At 37.5% G+C, this 16,409-nt stretch overlaps 1 protein-coding gene across 4 annotated transcripts in view; it reads right to left on the bottom strand.

Moving 5' to 3' along the window:
* The window catches only part of LOC102222637 (X-linked interleukin-1 receptor accessory protein-like 2), a 392,716-nt gene that overhangs the window by 104,824 nt on the left and 271,483 nt on the right, over positions 1-16,409 (bottom strand). For all 4 annotated transcript variants that reach the window (XM_023328865.1, XM_005807613.2, XM_023328864.1 and 1 more), the window contains exons 5-6: positions 13,812-13,998; positions 13,586-13,739 (exon numbers count right to left, since the gene is read on the bottom strand). In XM_023328865.1, the coding sequence (XP_023184633.1) occupies positions 13,586-13,739; positions 13,812-13,998 (341 nt within the window). The remainder of the gene's footprint in view (positions 1-13,585; positions 13,740-13,811; positions 13,999-16,409) is intronic.

Genomic DNA, 16,409 nt, shown 5'->3' on the forward strand with positions numbered 1-16,409 from the left:
AATTTATGTTTTTGTTATATACAGCTTTTGTATAACAAGTGAGGGTAGCAGTTACTTGACTGTGCTATAAAATTGCTTTATGACACTGTAAAATACATAATACTGCCTCTTTAAAAATCCTTTTTAATTGTTTAGCGAGGGTAATCAAAGGTTAACCAGCTCTTCCACTCACTTTATCATCAAATAAAAACTGTCCTGACTAATTGCGCTACTAGCATGTTCACTTAGTGAGCAATTTAGTACACTAACTTATTTAAAACAGAGGCAAATCAGACACAAATTTAGGCAGCATAAGCTAGTGCTAACAAATGGTTAGCGCTATTTTTGTAAGTTTTGCTCAACTTCTAGTATACAGAACTGCACTGGATACTTTCAGGAGATACAGGACATTCAAGGATTGAAGCGGGTTTGTTTATTTGAGGTTGTTTTTTTGTTTTTTTTATCGGTGCCCCGGAAAATATAAAAAAAAAACAACAAAAAAACCAGAAGCTCTTTTTTCATTTTCAGCAAATAACTGATGACGTCAAACAAATTTAATCATACAAAAAATAGAAAGCAAACAATAAAAGGTAGAATCTGCAAACTAATAAATGGAAAATACAATGGAAAGACTAAGACTAGAAGATGATGGATTAAAAAAAAAGAAAGGGAAAAGGAGGTTGTAATGGGCATTTGGAATACAGTAATGGAGCCATTAAACCTGCTTTTACCTTAGTGCTATTAGTTCTGAAAAATTTGGAAAAAAGGCCCTTCAGTGTACCACAGTTTCCTCTGCTTTGTAATAGATTGTTTCTATGCAGCGGATAATGGATCTCAGAAGAGGAAAAAAGAAATGAATAATGGCTGTTTAGAAGACTTTTATGGATTTAATATAGGACCATTTGCCTTATGCATTTTAGTTAATGACTCTGGGTAGAACACTTTCCACAGTTAAGGTAAGAATGATTGCTCAGAGTGGACTTTGGGTAGAATTTAAGTATAATTGAGGCAATTTATTAGACATGCCCCCATCTCTGCTGTGTATGCCAAAAGGTGCTCAGTAAAAAAGCCCATACGGCATTGTTTTCCCACCGAGGGTAGCTGAAGGAGTATCACTTTAGCTTTCAATGTCTTCTGATTCCATATGGTGTGCCAACATCTCTTAGATTTAAGCAAGCTCTGCACTGGTAGCAACATAAGTCTATACAGTGGACCCCTGTATTTGTGGGGTTTAGGCACCCGGATACCTAAAAGCCTTAACATACTTAAAATCCCACTCAGAATGCTCATAATTGTCCATTTTAATACTGTCAGTAATTTAATACTACTGTCAAATATACCTTTCACAGTAGAAAGCATCTTAGCACTACAATGAAAGCCAATATCTACAGGTTTCTTTAGCCAATCAGCTCAGAGGAAAATAAACGGGGCTCCTGGATTGGCTGCTTTGCAAACGCCAGCCGATAGCATGTCAATTAGCATTGCGCCTTGGTTTATTTAGCTTCCCAAGCTGCATTTTCTTTCAAATATTTTAGATGTGCTCAACACACACACACACACACACACACACAAAAATTCAGTGACGTTCCACAGAAGAATTCTCAAATAATGAATTGCCAACAGGTGATTGTAGGTAATGACGAAGAAACCAACTTACCATTCCATCAGTGGCTATGCTAACGAGCGTTAGCGTTCATGACAGGCTCTGCTATCAAGCAGAAGCGGTAGCATAGAAAGGGGAGGGCCTGAGTAGCGCAGACACAAGCATAGCTGACAGCACTAAGACCCTCCTCCTGTCTCTGCTGGCTTGTTTCTGACGTTGTTTCTGTACTGGAGCTGAATTCTGTCACAGATTATCGCTGTCATTTTATAATGTCAGGGCATAGTAACAGTTTTACCAAATGTGTAAATACATGTTGCATATTACCAGAGTTTAAGAATAAATAAAAACTTGAGTATGGATGAATGTCACCCCTTACTGTACTCTGTTAAAAATACTTTGTGTTTTTGGGGTTTTTTAAAGAATATCTGAACATTAAGAAAATTGTGGTAAATATGATAAAATATTTACATATTTGTACTGTACTTGTAGTTAAAACAACATATATTAAAAATTTAAACTATACAAGTAATGTGTCTCGTTTTCTCTCTTCCACCAGAGACAAAGTTCAGCTTGTTTTCATGGAAACAGAACCAGCGTTTTACACACCTCTACTTGGGTCACGGTTTACTCTCAAAGAGCTAGCAGAACCTGTCTCCACAGGTGATAATCTGGTTGGATAAAGTTGTTTTTTTTTTCAATCAAAGCCTGAACAAACAAAGTTTGCTATTTTCCCGAGCGTGTCGCCTGACATTAACCAATTTGCACAATCACTCCTTTTCATCCTGACGCAACATGCTCTCTATTTCATATTTTGTTCTGATGATTTTTCCCATCCTGTTTTGTCCTCTCTGTGTTGTTTTCTCTCCGCTTCCCCTCTCGGTCAGAGGTATCGGTGTGTGAGACGCAGAAGGGTTTGCATCTTAAGGTTGTCTAATGCAATTAACTCGACCACTGGGTTTCGCCATACATGTGCATGTGTGTGAATATGTTCGACTGAGGGAAGGAGGAGAGCTTTACGCTTAGAGGAGACGGTTAGCATCAATGAGCTTTTGGCTCCTTTTCTAGCCGATCGTTGCCTCGGTGTGTGTGTGTGTGTGTGTGTGTGTGTGTGTGTGTGTGTGTGTGTGTGTGTGTGTGTGTGTGTGTGTGTGTGGGAAGGAAGGTAAGAAATGTGGGTTTCTGCCTCCCTTCAGCCTCGCTGCACATATTATGCTTGTATCTGCGTGTGACTATGTGTGTATACATAATGAATGTCTTGACTCTTATTTTCCAGACCAGTGGATAAAATCATGCTGGAGAATGTTTCAAGTGGAAAAAACAAAGGGTATCAGGTCACATCAACCAAATACACACAACATATGTTGCACAGACACTAAAAACTGAATGAGAATCAAACTTTACATAAACTAGTTGTTCGCTACTTATTCAGTGGATTTCACCCCCAACTTTCAGATGAAAACTGAGCGTATAAAGGCACATACTAAACTTTTACTAATTCTGGGTCATCACAACTTCATCTTATTGGGATTTACTTACTGGGAAGAGATCAACCAAGGTGGTATATAGACACGATGAATGTTATTGTTTTTTTATCCGGAGGGTAAAAACATGATTCTTTTACTTATACTTTATTCTTTATACTTTAAGAATAAAGTATACTGATACTTTATTCTGCGCTATCAGGACAGAACAATTCTGTTCGAACAAATGAGACCTGGAGATGGAGGAATTATAAATTTTATGCAGTGCGCCACAGCAAAGGGAAAAATAATGCAGAAAAAACGTTGAACAACAACTCAAAGCCATTTGCATTTTTTTTTTCTCGCTGCCTCTGTCGGCTACGCTGCGTACAGACCCGTTGCTACAGCAACTGACTTGACAACAGCTCCACTAGTGTGTCAGGATTCAACGGCAAAAAACACGCAAACATTTCTCACACAGAGAACAGAATATTCAGTCCGTCGTATTTTTCAATGATCTGAACACAGCGGCGGTCTAAAACACAAAGCACATTTTCCTTTAACCCCATTTACTCGAACATCAACAAATAAAACCGAGGTCCGTCAACAGCCTCCAGAAGTATCCTAACTAAATAGAGTAAATGGAATCCACTTTTGTGTATGAAAGCATTCTGGGACGATGAAAGCAGTAAAGAACTTTTTTTGGCAACATGCAAACGACTATGTGTGGCAGAAGTTAAATTACCCTGGACAAATTGTTGAATACATGTTGAATTGAAAATGTTGGTTATTTTATCCATATGTTGTTTTGATTACAATGTTTTGATTCAAATTTATAATGGAGCCTGCAATTATCTAAATTAAAAGCTTTAATTCAGTCCCACCACTAACCGTCAGACATTCACGGGGCGTATATTCTTTTGATTTTTGGCAAAAACAAAAGTAGGAAAATAAAACCGAAAGTGAAAACAAGCTTATTTCCCATCAATAAAGCAAGAAAGAGAAACAACAGCAAAAAACCCTTCCTATTGTGGAAAATAATCAACTCAAATAAATGCTAAATGATTCTCTTTAATCAGGCTTAAAATTACAGAGGACTGTTGCTATTAGTTGGCCTTTGTTGTGTAGATTTATGTTATAAAGTGTGTGTTTTTAATCAGTAATGTAACAGAATGCATTCACTTTTAGTCATCTTTTTTCTTGTCTTTTTTTTAAAAGTTAAAATACATGTCGATGGGGTTATAATTGCAACAATCTGCTGTGAAGCAGAGCTCTGGAGAGCTGAAAGTGAGGCATACAGGAACTCAATCTTTGCTCCATTCGTTACATAACTGCACGAGTTTATTACGCATCACATCTTACCCTGATTCTGTGCCTTTAAGGCATGTTGCCACCCATATGTGGAGCTGAACTCATGGCGAGGTGAGCCTGCTTCCACAACAGGAACTGTAACCAGGAACAATGGGGCGTGAATGCGACAAGGCCAACACATATGATCGGATACCAGAAAACATCTGATGAATAGCACTTCAGAGACGAGTCAATGCTCTTCTAAGGTTAGAAAGGAGCCCCCTTTGTAAAAAAAAAAAAAAAAAGATCTCAAAAAGCAAATCAGCAGCTCCCACTGAGATATTTTCAGGTTATTTACTCATTTTTTACTTAGCTTTTTCTATTTGTCCTTTATTTTGTGTAATTTGCAGCTAATCAAAACTTACGAAGATGTAAGATATGTAAAGGTCTTCTGGTAAAAGTCACTTTTACAGCTAAATTGTTTATAGGTTAGCTTAAATTAGATATGATGGGTGTTTTTTACATTTCTTTTTATCAAATAACAGAAAAAAGTCTTTCTTTGCCGTTTCTATGCGTCTTTGGTCAAAACCAAAGTCCTCATCAATCTGACAACCGAACAGATTGGCTTCGTGTCCGAATGAGCGCTCTGGTCACTTTAACGTAAAACACTACAATCTCACTCGGACGGACACTGAAACATTTATGGATCCTAAATGTTTAATGATGCAGCGCCACATCCTAATGCGTGCTTGCTGGTGACTGAATGCTTCAATATAAACACGGAAAAGGAAAAACCGACAGGGACGACTTCACTTTGTGTTGAATGAGAGAATGTATCTCAATCACGTGTTACTGTACAAAAGAGGCAACTCTTAGCATGTGGCATCCCTGTTTGTTTCTGACTGCTAACCACAGCATAGTGGATGGAATTAGCAGCTCATCAGTTGTTTTTATTGACAAAAAGAGAAAGTTGCTGCTTAAAACTACTTACAGTTTACTTATTTTGTTTTTATTATCACCAGTGTTTTATGTGTATCTTTCAGTTTTTCTGTCACTTGCTGCTGAACAACTGAGGGAGAAATAAATGATTTACTCCACTGTATTTCCTATTTACTAGTCCTACTATTACCATAGAAACCAGAATCTAAATAAATAAAGGATATTCTGATTAAATGCATACAAGTTGTATTAAGGCTTTGGTAACACTTTATTTGACGGGTTGTGAATAAGGCTGTCATGACACCGTTATAAACATGACATAACGCCTGTCATGAACATGAGTGAGTCTTCATGAATATTTATGACTGTTGTCATAAAGTGTCATTCGGTAAATCATGACACTTTTAATACAAAGTTGACATTATTCAAAATGTCTTTGTGACAACTTGTCATTAACCAAGAAATCATGATCCGACATAAATTTGTTATAAATGTATTTCGGATTAAACTTTAGCTTTAATAACATAAAGCTGCAAACATTTTTTAATTATGGCTAACGTTGGAAAGTATTGTTGTTAATTTTCTGTCACTGCATTTAAGAAAGGAATAAACACACAACTGTTTACAATTTAAGTGGTGAAACTGATGATTTCGGCAAACAGAAACCCTTTTGGCAAAAAAAAGACTTCGGCCATTATTTTAGGAAGATGATGATATATAGTGCTGGCAAATACATATCAGAAACGGTGTGCCACGTTACTTGTCGTGCATCACTTTTACTTAGAAGTAAAAAAGAAATAAGTAAGAAGGTCAGGTACTGGGGGACCAGGTGAATTATAAAATAATAAAAGGGTAAAAGTAACCTGACAGGGGTTCAAAGGTAAAAGCAAAGTACTTTTAAATGCATCTGGCATCCCAGATATTATATTGCATATAAGATCGTTGAAGAGGCAAAACTCCTGTGTGGAGCAAATATCATTACATCAGACAATATTCTATTGATTTCACAAACATTTCGCACCACGGTAATTTGTCTCCATACCTCTGCTGTTCTTTTTGCTTTCACTCGAACTGTATTTATTTCACTCACACAATGAAGCACTCCGGCACCGAAATGCTCAGCAGTTAAATTTAGCCCCAATGCTGTGTACTTTGCTAACACACATTTCACTTTGAAACGCTTCTGAAATATGGATGAGACTTTTTTTTTTTAACGGTTTTGGTATAAAGAGGGCATGAATGGAGAAGGGGAGACGGGGGAAACAAGAGGTAGACACTGGATTTATCACTAAGAAGAATGCAGAAAAAAGCTCCGTAGACAGGAACAATTAGAACAATTAGCTCAAAACTGTTGCATTGAACAGCCTCCGGACGCCAGTCATGTGTTGCATAATGTAAAAAAAAAAAGGATTCTAGTGAATGTCATATGACAGCCAGAGAGAAAAAAGACAGGGCTGTATTTGCTACAGTTTTTCTCACCACTGCTGTTTGTAGTATAGAAATGAAAACAGAGCTGTTAGCTTTATAGCATCTGCCCTACTTTTGTCACAGCAATTCAAACAAAGGTTAAAAGGTAAAATGTTATTCACATAATAGAATTTGTAAACATTATCACAGAGTAAATGGAGTATTTTTTACCTGGGTCTACTATATGCATGCTCACCATCCTCTATGTATCGAATACCTTTTCTACAGTGCCATATAAATGGGTCTGTCGCCTAAAAGACTTCTTTTGTTTTAGCTTTATTGCCACTTACAACTACAGTATGCAACTTTTATTCTTTTTAAAACATCAGTTGATTTTTTTTATATATTGGTTTTAAAACTGTCACTGTTGTCACAATGTTGTATGAGACAGATAATCTGTGGGAGGAAAAAAATCTTGAGATTGCTACTATAGCGGTCTGCAAAAATGTAACGCTCCCGGTCAAAAACAACCAATCAGAGCCAGGAGGAGGGTTTTAGCGCTGTCAATCACCTCGTGTATGATCTGTTCCCCGTTGCAGGAAAAGTGCTAATACTCCGCCACCAGAGCCCGAGGGAAAGAAGCTGTAGCTTGTAAAACTGATGCAACATTTCAGGAAACAAACATTCTAACATTAATCAAAAATAGTGGTTGTAGCGTCATAGCAATCGACTGCCTTTTTAAAATAAGTGAACCTCAAAGGGTTGGCATTTGTTCTGTTAAAATCTCTACCTTTTTTTTAGGTAGTTTCGTACAAATCTGATGCGTCTTTACCTTCATTGTGACAAAGACTTTAGAAAAAATTGTCTTCACTGGAAAAAACCAGCAACAGGCAGGTATAAAACTAAAACAACAACAGAGGCTTTCTGTTTCATTTGAGCTAATGAAACAGGAGCCACGCTGTAGGTTCAACATAACTGGGTTTTCATTGACAAATCTGGCTTAAGCAACTGGAACATCAAAGAATGGCCAATAAATGATGCTGCAAGCTGATTTTAACTAGAAACGTCAACCTATAGTTACTGACTACACCTAACAGGACCGATGCCAAAGATATTAACCTAGATATCAATATGAATAAATATGGCTGACATTTTTTATCATATCTTATATTACAGTTCTCACCTGTTGGACATCAGAGAAAGATTCAATCACAGTGTATCTTCTGGGTTAAAAACTGTTGCTTTTTAATCATTTGTTTCCTAAACTTGTATAAAAATTCGATGCCATGTTATCCATACCAAGTTTATTGATTGGTGAACGATTCCTGAATTTGGTTGTTTCCCATAAAGAAATTAAAAGCATTTACAAAAACAAAAAGAAAAACAAAACAAAACAGTAATCTCTACTTCATGTGCGTTTGAACTTCTTTTTTTTTATCACCACTTGCTCTTTTCACGTTTTGTTTTTTGTTCTGTTTTCTTTTCAGTTGAACTCAAGCAGTAAGATACCCAAGCTTAGTAAAGGCTGAGTATATCAGCGCAAATAGACAGAACAAGTTCATTAATTCAGTATTTATATCTCACAACACAGAATGCATTATTCACATAGTCAGCTCACTGCTTTTTACACAAAGGAAAGGATTGTTTGGCTTGATTTTACAGCTCTCACAGTAACAAAAAAGCCTTTAGTCAAAACAGAGAACAAAAAATGCATATTTGTGTAGTTTTTCACAACACTTTTTAGAGTATTACAATGTTTACATTAGTTTTATGATGATGATGATGTCCCTAATAGCTTACTTGCATTTTTTCTGACTGCTACATATGTTTGGATCCAAGGTTGCTGGACGACCTTGACAAAATACCCCAATAAAAAAAGCTTGATAGTGATCTGGCAACGCCTGAAACATGTAAAGCTTTAAGAGATATTCCAGAGTTAATACTTACGGCCACAGTCTTCAATAAAGTGCTGTCCTGCTTTTGTCGACAGTATTTTAATGTACAGTGAGGTTGGGTCAGTGCAAAACGAAGACAAAAAAAGGCACGACATTTCAAAATCTTCCTCATTTCATGACGAAATGAAATAATTTTGCGATGAATGAAGAGCAACACTGAAAAAAAATAGAAACAAAACTGGGAGCTGGTGTTAGGTAAACATTGTTCGACGACAGTAATTTTACACTCTGAGCTACTGAACTGTTTTACGAGGCGGTTAATTGAAAGTTGGCCTTGATGCCAAGTTATTATTGTCCACTGCAGAAACGACCAGCAGCTCAGACTCTTTGGAACAGTTTGGATCTGGGGCTGGGCAATAAATCAATGACAGTACGTATCGCGATATGTCAGAAAGAATTTTCAATAATTTCACAGAACGTCAATCCAGAAAGGCAGAGAAAAGATACTGGCCACTCAACCTCTCACAGCTACGCCTGTCACAATAAACAACAAATCAATCAAACGCATGATAAACTGAAGCAAACTCAATAATTTTCTTTTGCTTGATTTATCGTTTTACTTTTTTCTCTCTCTTTCTACCAAAACTGGAGTTGAATCTGTCGCTTTGGTCTCAACTATTTCTTTCTTGAAAGACAATTTTTGTCTACAGAGACTTCAGTAATCATTTTGTTTGTCGTTTCTGTTGGTTTTTTTTTTTTAAATATATTTTGGATATTTAAAATGTCTTCCAGTTCCAATGTTTAAATGTTCTTCAGAATTTGAAGTTTATTGATCTTTGAGAAAGTGTTCTTGCATTACTACTTCATGTGTTACTACTTGAAAATTGTCTCAAAATAACAATATTGTTTATCGCAATAAGTTCTGGGACAATTTATCGTCTGGCAAAATTTGTTAACGTGACAGGCCTACTCACAGGCAGCTAAGAAAAGTTGGTGCGTCAACAATTTGTTACCTAGCAACAAGCTGTTGAGTAACTTGCGCAGCAACAGTTTCAGATTTTGCCACCGTGCCTCGTAGCTGCTTAAAAATAAAAAATAAATGAGAACAAGTGACAACTGTGGATAAAACAGGAAAGGTTTGGTTGTATTTTACATATTTCAGACAAAAAAATCAATAATTATCAATATCGACTGATATGAAACGCTTATATCGTGATGAGTTTCTCAGCTGTATCGTCTATTTGGGAAATTTTGGAAATGTAAAGTCACTGTCAGAATTATTGTTCCTACCTACCAACTCCATTCAGCTGCTGCAGCCAATATAATCTCTCTCTTCATTGTGAATATTATTGAAAAGGGTAAAAATCCCAGATTTTGGCTCAGCAGGCAAAAAATGCTAAAGAGCCTTGATCTGACCTCAATAAACCTTCCAAGACATCCAAGATAGTTTCCTTTGACTTCAGAATTAAAAAAAAAAAGAAAATAATTCACCGCACCATAAAGAGCCATTCAATTAGAGCACAATTATTTCCCCCCAAAAACACAATTATGAAAACAATTAGTTTCCTGGGAACATAATTCTGAGCAAAACAGCTTCACAACAAGTCGTTAGTGCTGCAATAAAAATGTTCCAGTTTAGCAAGTCTACACAGGATATCCCCCCGAACCCCGCTGGCTAAAAACAGCTTTATAAACACGAGAGATTACCCACACCAACAAAGTGTACACTTCCCTGAGGTACAGCGGTTAATTAGAGGGTTGTAAATATTTAAAGGGAACAGAGAAGCTTTAAATGAGGTGCGCCGAGAGTGTGAAATTTACAACACATGTCCCCAGATGCGGCTTCGATCCATTTCCAGGGCTTTTACTTCGACTCGGTGTATTTAACACCATAGCCGAGAGCGCGTCTTCAGGCTCTGCCTTTTCCTCTCCCCCTGCTTCAGTCTCAATTTAATGTTCTTTCTGCCAGCAGACAGGATCAACAGCTGACGGGTTTAACTCAGGAGCAGCTGGAAATCAGTGGAAATATTCCAAAAAATATATATTTGTTCTGTTGAACAGGTGGAAAAGTAAACATAGACGTAACATTTGTCTTGTATAGAGGGCAAAAGAGTCATGGTTAGATAACAATAAACCTCATTAGGTTTAAGTAATCATAAAATCAGTCACTGTAGTATTTTCATGATGAAATACTCATTCTTTATGTAGAGAAACAACCGATCAGAGGCAGGAGGAGGGACTTAGCGCTGTCAATCAAGTTTATCTACGCGCTGTTCACAACTTGCCTCGAAAAGCCTGTACAATCAAGAATACCGGTGTAATGGTGGAGAAACAGCCTAGTATTAAAGGGAAAACTATTTATCTGCTGTCATCGGCGGCTATGCTAACTAGCATCAACGGCAAACTCCACTGTAAACTGACAATGCCAAGACTTTACTCCTGCTTATTTCTGACTAGGAGGTCGATGGATGCAGTTTTGGCATAAATTTATATAGCAAATTGCATCATAAAGTTATTGATCTATCTGTCTATTAAAATTATAAGCCAAACTTAAAACCCATTTATTTAAAAAGAGTTTTTGATCTTTAACTTTTAGTATTTTTATTTTTTATTTTTACCTTCTTTTATTGTGCTTGTGTTTTTAGCTAGCACCGATTTATTGTGTTATGGTTTTATATGTTTTTAATCTTTGGTCAATACACGGCTTTGCTTGGAAAGTGCTATAGAAGAATTTTAAAAAGTTCAAGTTTGTTTTTAAAAATTGAAAAATACGTGTTAACGATCATTTATGTGTAAAATCATGAGGTTATAGTCAGGTTGATGTTAAAACACAATAATAAATGCAGGGACAAAGAACATAAAATAAAACCACAGAATAAGAAATATATTTAAAAAAAACACTATAAAATCTATATATCCTTGCAATGTTTACTTTTTTTTTGTTTTAAGACATTTTTTAAATGAGATGAGAAGCGAAAGCTCCTTTATGTTACTCAGAGTTATATCCCAAGTGTGAGATTAATTATAAAGTGTATTATAACTATTACTAAATTATACTGAGATGTTACTATTCACTTTCAACACCGTGTGTGAGGGCAAAAAATGCAACTGCTGTTCACAATTCTACACGCTAATTGTATCCTACTGCGTTTTAACATAAACTAATTAAATAGTTCAGTGAGGAAAAATGTAAAAGAATCTGCATGTTTTCTGGTTCTGCTCTCAGCGCGGTGAATAATTCTCTGAAAAATGAAGCAGCGCCTGCTCATGTCAGCTTCGCTTTACAAGAGGTAGCTGCACATCTGAAGCACAGTGCAGCAAAGTGCTGGTTGAAAGCAGCACTGACTCGGCTGAGGGATTTAAAAAAGAAAAAAGAAAAAAAAGTGTGGTGAAATGGAGCGTTAAATGTTTTAGGGCACACTCTAAAAGGACATTGTTCGGCTTTAACATGTTGCTAATCACGGCGTTTTAAAGCACTTCAGGAAATCTGTCGGTCTGCATCACCGTCGGAGCGCAGAGGAGATTGGATTTACGGGAAACCAGACTGTCGCAAATGTTTATGAACGGCTGTGCAACGTAAAAACGATCCTCAAGATGTTGCTGTTGCTGAGAGAAACCGACAATCTGCTGCAGAAGGAATAATAATAAAACACAGGCAGGTGGCACAGAGCGACCCGGTTCCCTAAAACACGCATGAACCGGCAACGTCGGTTACTGACGAGTCAAAGTCAGATAAAAAGTCACAGAGGGTTTTTATGTTTATCTAGTTAAATTACAGGAGGGAAAAAAAAAATCATAAAAAAATTACAGGAATAAAAGGCTACTCAACAGTTTTAGGGCACATTTGTAAAGTGTGCTTAAAGAAACTTTAAAAGTGCTGAAGTAATGATGAATGGTGGCCTGCTGAGTCCGGTCATCTGTCAAAGTAATGGATGCTCTGGAGTTAGGAGGGCTGCTAAACGTTCAGAGAAGGTAGAGGAGTTGTTCACGCTGCAGTTTATTTCATTCTTGTTAGTTTGTCAAAAATGACTGACTGCATAAAATCCATATACTGTACTTGGACAGACAAGTTGGATGGCAGATGTGCTTAAAATACATTTTTCTTGCATTGCATTCCTTAACTCAAAGTTATAGACCCTTAAAGGGGCAGTATTATGTAAAATTACCTTTACTGAGTTTTACTTTATGTTATAATGTTGTTCCCTCATCAAAAACATACCTTGAGTATTGTCTTGATTCTTTCATACATGTTTGAGAAATCCTTCAATCTCCATGACAACCATTCAGCTGTGTAAAATGCCTGGTTGGACCTAGCTCCGCCTTCCAGAACAAAGCTCCTCCTTGGAGCTGCTGACTTTCCCACTCAGCTCCTTCAGACTAGTCAGCAGCAATTAGCAAACACCTGGTGGAACTGCACATCTAGTGAGCTCATTACAGGAGCTACTTCTCAGTAGCTGCATTTCCATTGATGATGGCGCGGAATGGATTTTAATGATTTATCAGGTGAGCATACTTCCTCTTGTGACTTTATTTGTGTTTCTTATTTAATGAAAACATCGCAGTTCCCAGCTTCTTTTTTTTTTGACATTTGCAGAACATTGACAAATTTTAGCGCACATTTGTAATGGAAATGCAGCTACTGAAATGCTGGTAATCACTTTAAGTGTTCAATGGAGGAGCCATGTTGTAATGAGTTCCTAAAGGCGAAGTTTCAGAAAGAGCAGGAGCTTCTTAAAGAGACAGAGGCCCGATTTCAAGGCGCTAAATTACAGAGTTAAATTTCTTTAACTTTTCTTTTAACTTTGTAAGTCATAGTTGACATACAGTATATAGCATTTTCATAACAATTGATAGTGCCACAAAATGGCACTATGTGGCTGGAAAACACGTAATACTGCCCCTTTAAATAATGGATCAGATCCTTCATTCAGCCTTTCTTGTATTTATGGTGTAACATATGCTTTGGCCTCTTTCAGGATTCCCCATCCACGCAGCCACAAACTGTTTCCTACCTGTCACTTTGAGTTGCGTTGTCCGTCGCACCTGCTTGGATCCGTACTGCAGTTCGCACGTGTAGTTCCCGGCGTCGCCCTCCTCCACCTCAGGAATCCAGACGTGCGTAGTGTTGACGGTAACGGAGCTCCTCCATTCCACCCGCTCGCACTCCTAACAGCAGACTCCAGTTTAGCTGAAGCAGACTCCGGGAGAATAGGTGATGGTGTGCTTTCAGCGACGTACCTTATACCAGGTCATCTGCGGTTGTTTGTACGGAGCCAGATAGTCTTCAATGTCGGGACAGGTGATCATTTTGCTGTGGGTCACCTCGGCCTTCTCCAGGTGCCGGATTTTGCTGCTGTAGCACTTCCCCTCGTCGCTCTCCTCCACGGTCATCGACATGGACACTTTCATGCAGTACGTCGAGTTCCTGAGGAGGTCACAAGGAGCAATGCCGAAACGGTCATATTAGGAGATATGGTATATTTGCAGAATTAAAGTTTTTGAGCATTCCCTAATAAAAGGAAGCGGTGTTGACACGCATAAAACAAAGCAGTAAAAAATGGTAAAAAAAAGAAATAGTAAATATTTGAAATTTATGGCAAAGCTAGACTGAAAAGAAACAGGTTTGGTCCTGATTTAAAGTCGTTTGTTGTTTCTTCATGTCTCCAGGTTTTTCAGTCATTTTTACATGTTTGACCAAGCTTGTGAAGCTGTGCGAAATAGTTTTGTAGACACAAAAATACGTGGTTAAAAGTATTTTGTAGACGCCTGTAAAGTTTGTCCAAATTCTGTTCCAGGTTTGAACAAAATATGTGAAAGGAAGCAAAAACACTTACAGGTCAAAAGTGTGATGACATATCAAACTTCAAAAGCATCTGAATCAGTATCAATATCCGTGATGCTGACCGTGGATTTACTTGGTGTCAAATCAATACCAAAATATGCAGCATCGCACACATTTAGGCATATCATTTATGTTGGAAAAGTTAAATATAAAAACATATTTTGTATACGCAGGCCTGCATCTCTGAGGCGTGAAAGCACTCTGGAATCAATCTGAGTGGGTTTGTTTGGAGCCGATTTGTTTAGCCATCTAAGGATTAGCCACAACAACAGTGACATGAGTCATCCCTCCATTTGCTCAAAACAGAAGCTGTGTAAAACGGTCTTCGTATCGTTTTCACGGCTGGAATGCCGAGCGGATCTCCAGGCACTGTTGTAGGTATTTTTTGTCAAATTATGGCCCTCCTAAGCTACTCTACAGGGCATCATGGACGTCACTGAAGGTCTGAGTCCATGCAAACATCTGACTAGCTGTTAGCATTCCATTAGCTTGTGATCTCGCTCTGCATTTTGCCACAATGAAGTTACGCTGACGTGCTCTTGAGGTGACTTTAAGTCAGAGGATTAAAGAAGGCGACTTCAACGTTTTCATCTTAAATTTGGACTTAAAGTCTTTGGCTGTGCTGAAGGTGATGGGGGTTTTGTATGTTTTTGTGTAGGGAGGCTCAGCTTGGTGTTTTCTCCCAAGTTAACCTCGAGACACAAAGCAACATTGATCTATTTCTCTTTGATCCTCCGTAACACACACGCACACACACACTCACCTATTGTCCTTTAACCACAACCTCTAATCTAAGTGGATCTAAACCACTTATCCCATCAATTGAGTGCGGGGGTGAGTAGGGTGTGGGTGTCTGTGTCTTGGGGGGTGCTGGGATTTGGGTCACTGACCTAACTAAGACCACTGAGCATTGAACTTGGAAAGCTTTTTATCCACCCAGCGCTTCATCATCAATCTCTCTCCAACCTGCAGCATCTTGTTTTCATCTCCATAGATTCTGTCTCTCTGAAGCTCTGGTGGTTTTCTCCAGCTCTCTCTCTCGGTCCGTCTTACTCTCACACACACATCAAGCAGTCCTTTAGGAGTCGCTTGAATGTGTTTCGACTTGTTTGTCCCTAAATTACAGCTCAGATCAACTGGATCAAAAGACAGTTTGGGTCACTTTACTGTGAAGGCGTGTCAGAGCCAGGAGAGACAGAGAGAAAAATGTCATTTTCTAGAGCAAGCAAAAAAACAAAAAAAAAAAACAAATAAAAATCAATCAGTTCTAAAAGTCAAAAATTTGCATGAAAAAAACTCAGAAATTTTGAGATTGACTTCAGAGATCCAAAAGACCAAAATTTGTGAGAAAAAACCCAGTAGAAATTGAGATTCATTTAAATTTGCAAGAAAAAAAAAAAAAACTCAGAAACTTCCAAGTTTTTTCTAGAAAATCTTGGACAGTCAAAAAAATTATTGATTTCTGAAATTGAGAAAAATTTCAAAAATATGTTCAACTTTTCAAGCTCAGAAGGTCAAATTTTGTTTTCTAGAAAATCTCTGTTTTTTGGCTGAATTGTACTCCTCTTTCTCTGTCTACAAGTGGGCTATTACATTGTCGTACTTTCCAAATGCGAATGAAATGGAAAAAAATTCTTCAAGTATCTCAAAGGTTTGCATTTCATATATACAGTAATTAACAAATGAAAAGCAGCTACACCTAAAACAGAACCACAAAACCTCATGACCTTCAGTGTGAACGCAACACAAAGTGGACATAATCAAACCAAAGTCAACAAATATAACATGGGATTGTATTTTGACGTCATATATAACCCACCAGATGAGACAGTCACCTGAACAGAGATATTCAAGTAAGGCCAGTAAACGTCAACTCCTTTGGGTTTCATTGCAAAATCATTTCTTTCTCTAAATATAAACATCCTATTTCATCGATACAGCATTTTTATAATGACTGAAGGTAACATTGTTAGAAAATACATAATACTACCTCT

The sequence above is a fragment of the Xiphophorus maculatus genome, chromosome 23, assembly GCF_002775205.1.
Source record: "Xiphophorus maculatus strain JP 163 A chromosome 23, X_maculatus-5.0-male, whole genome shotgun sequence".
Lineage (NCBI taxonomy): Eukaryota > Metazoa > Chordata > Actinopteri > Cyprinodontiformes > Poeciliidae > Xiphophorus > Xiphophorus maculatus.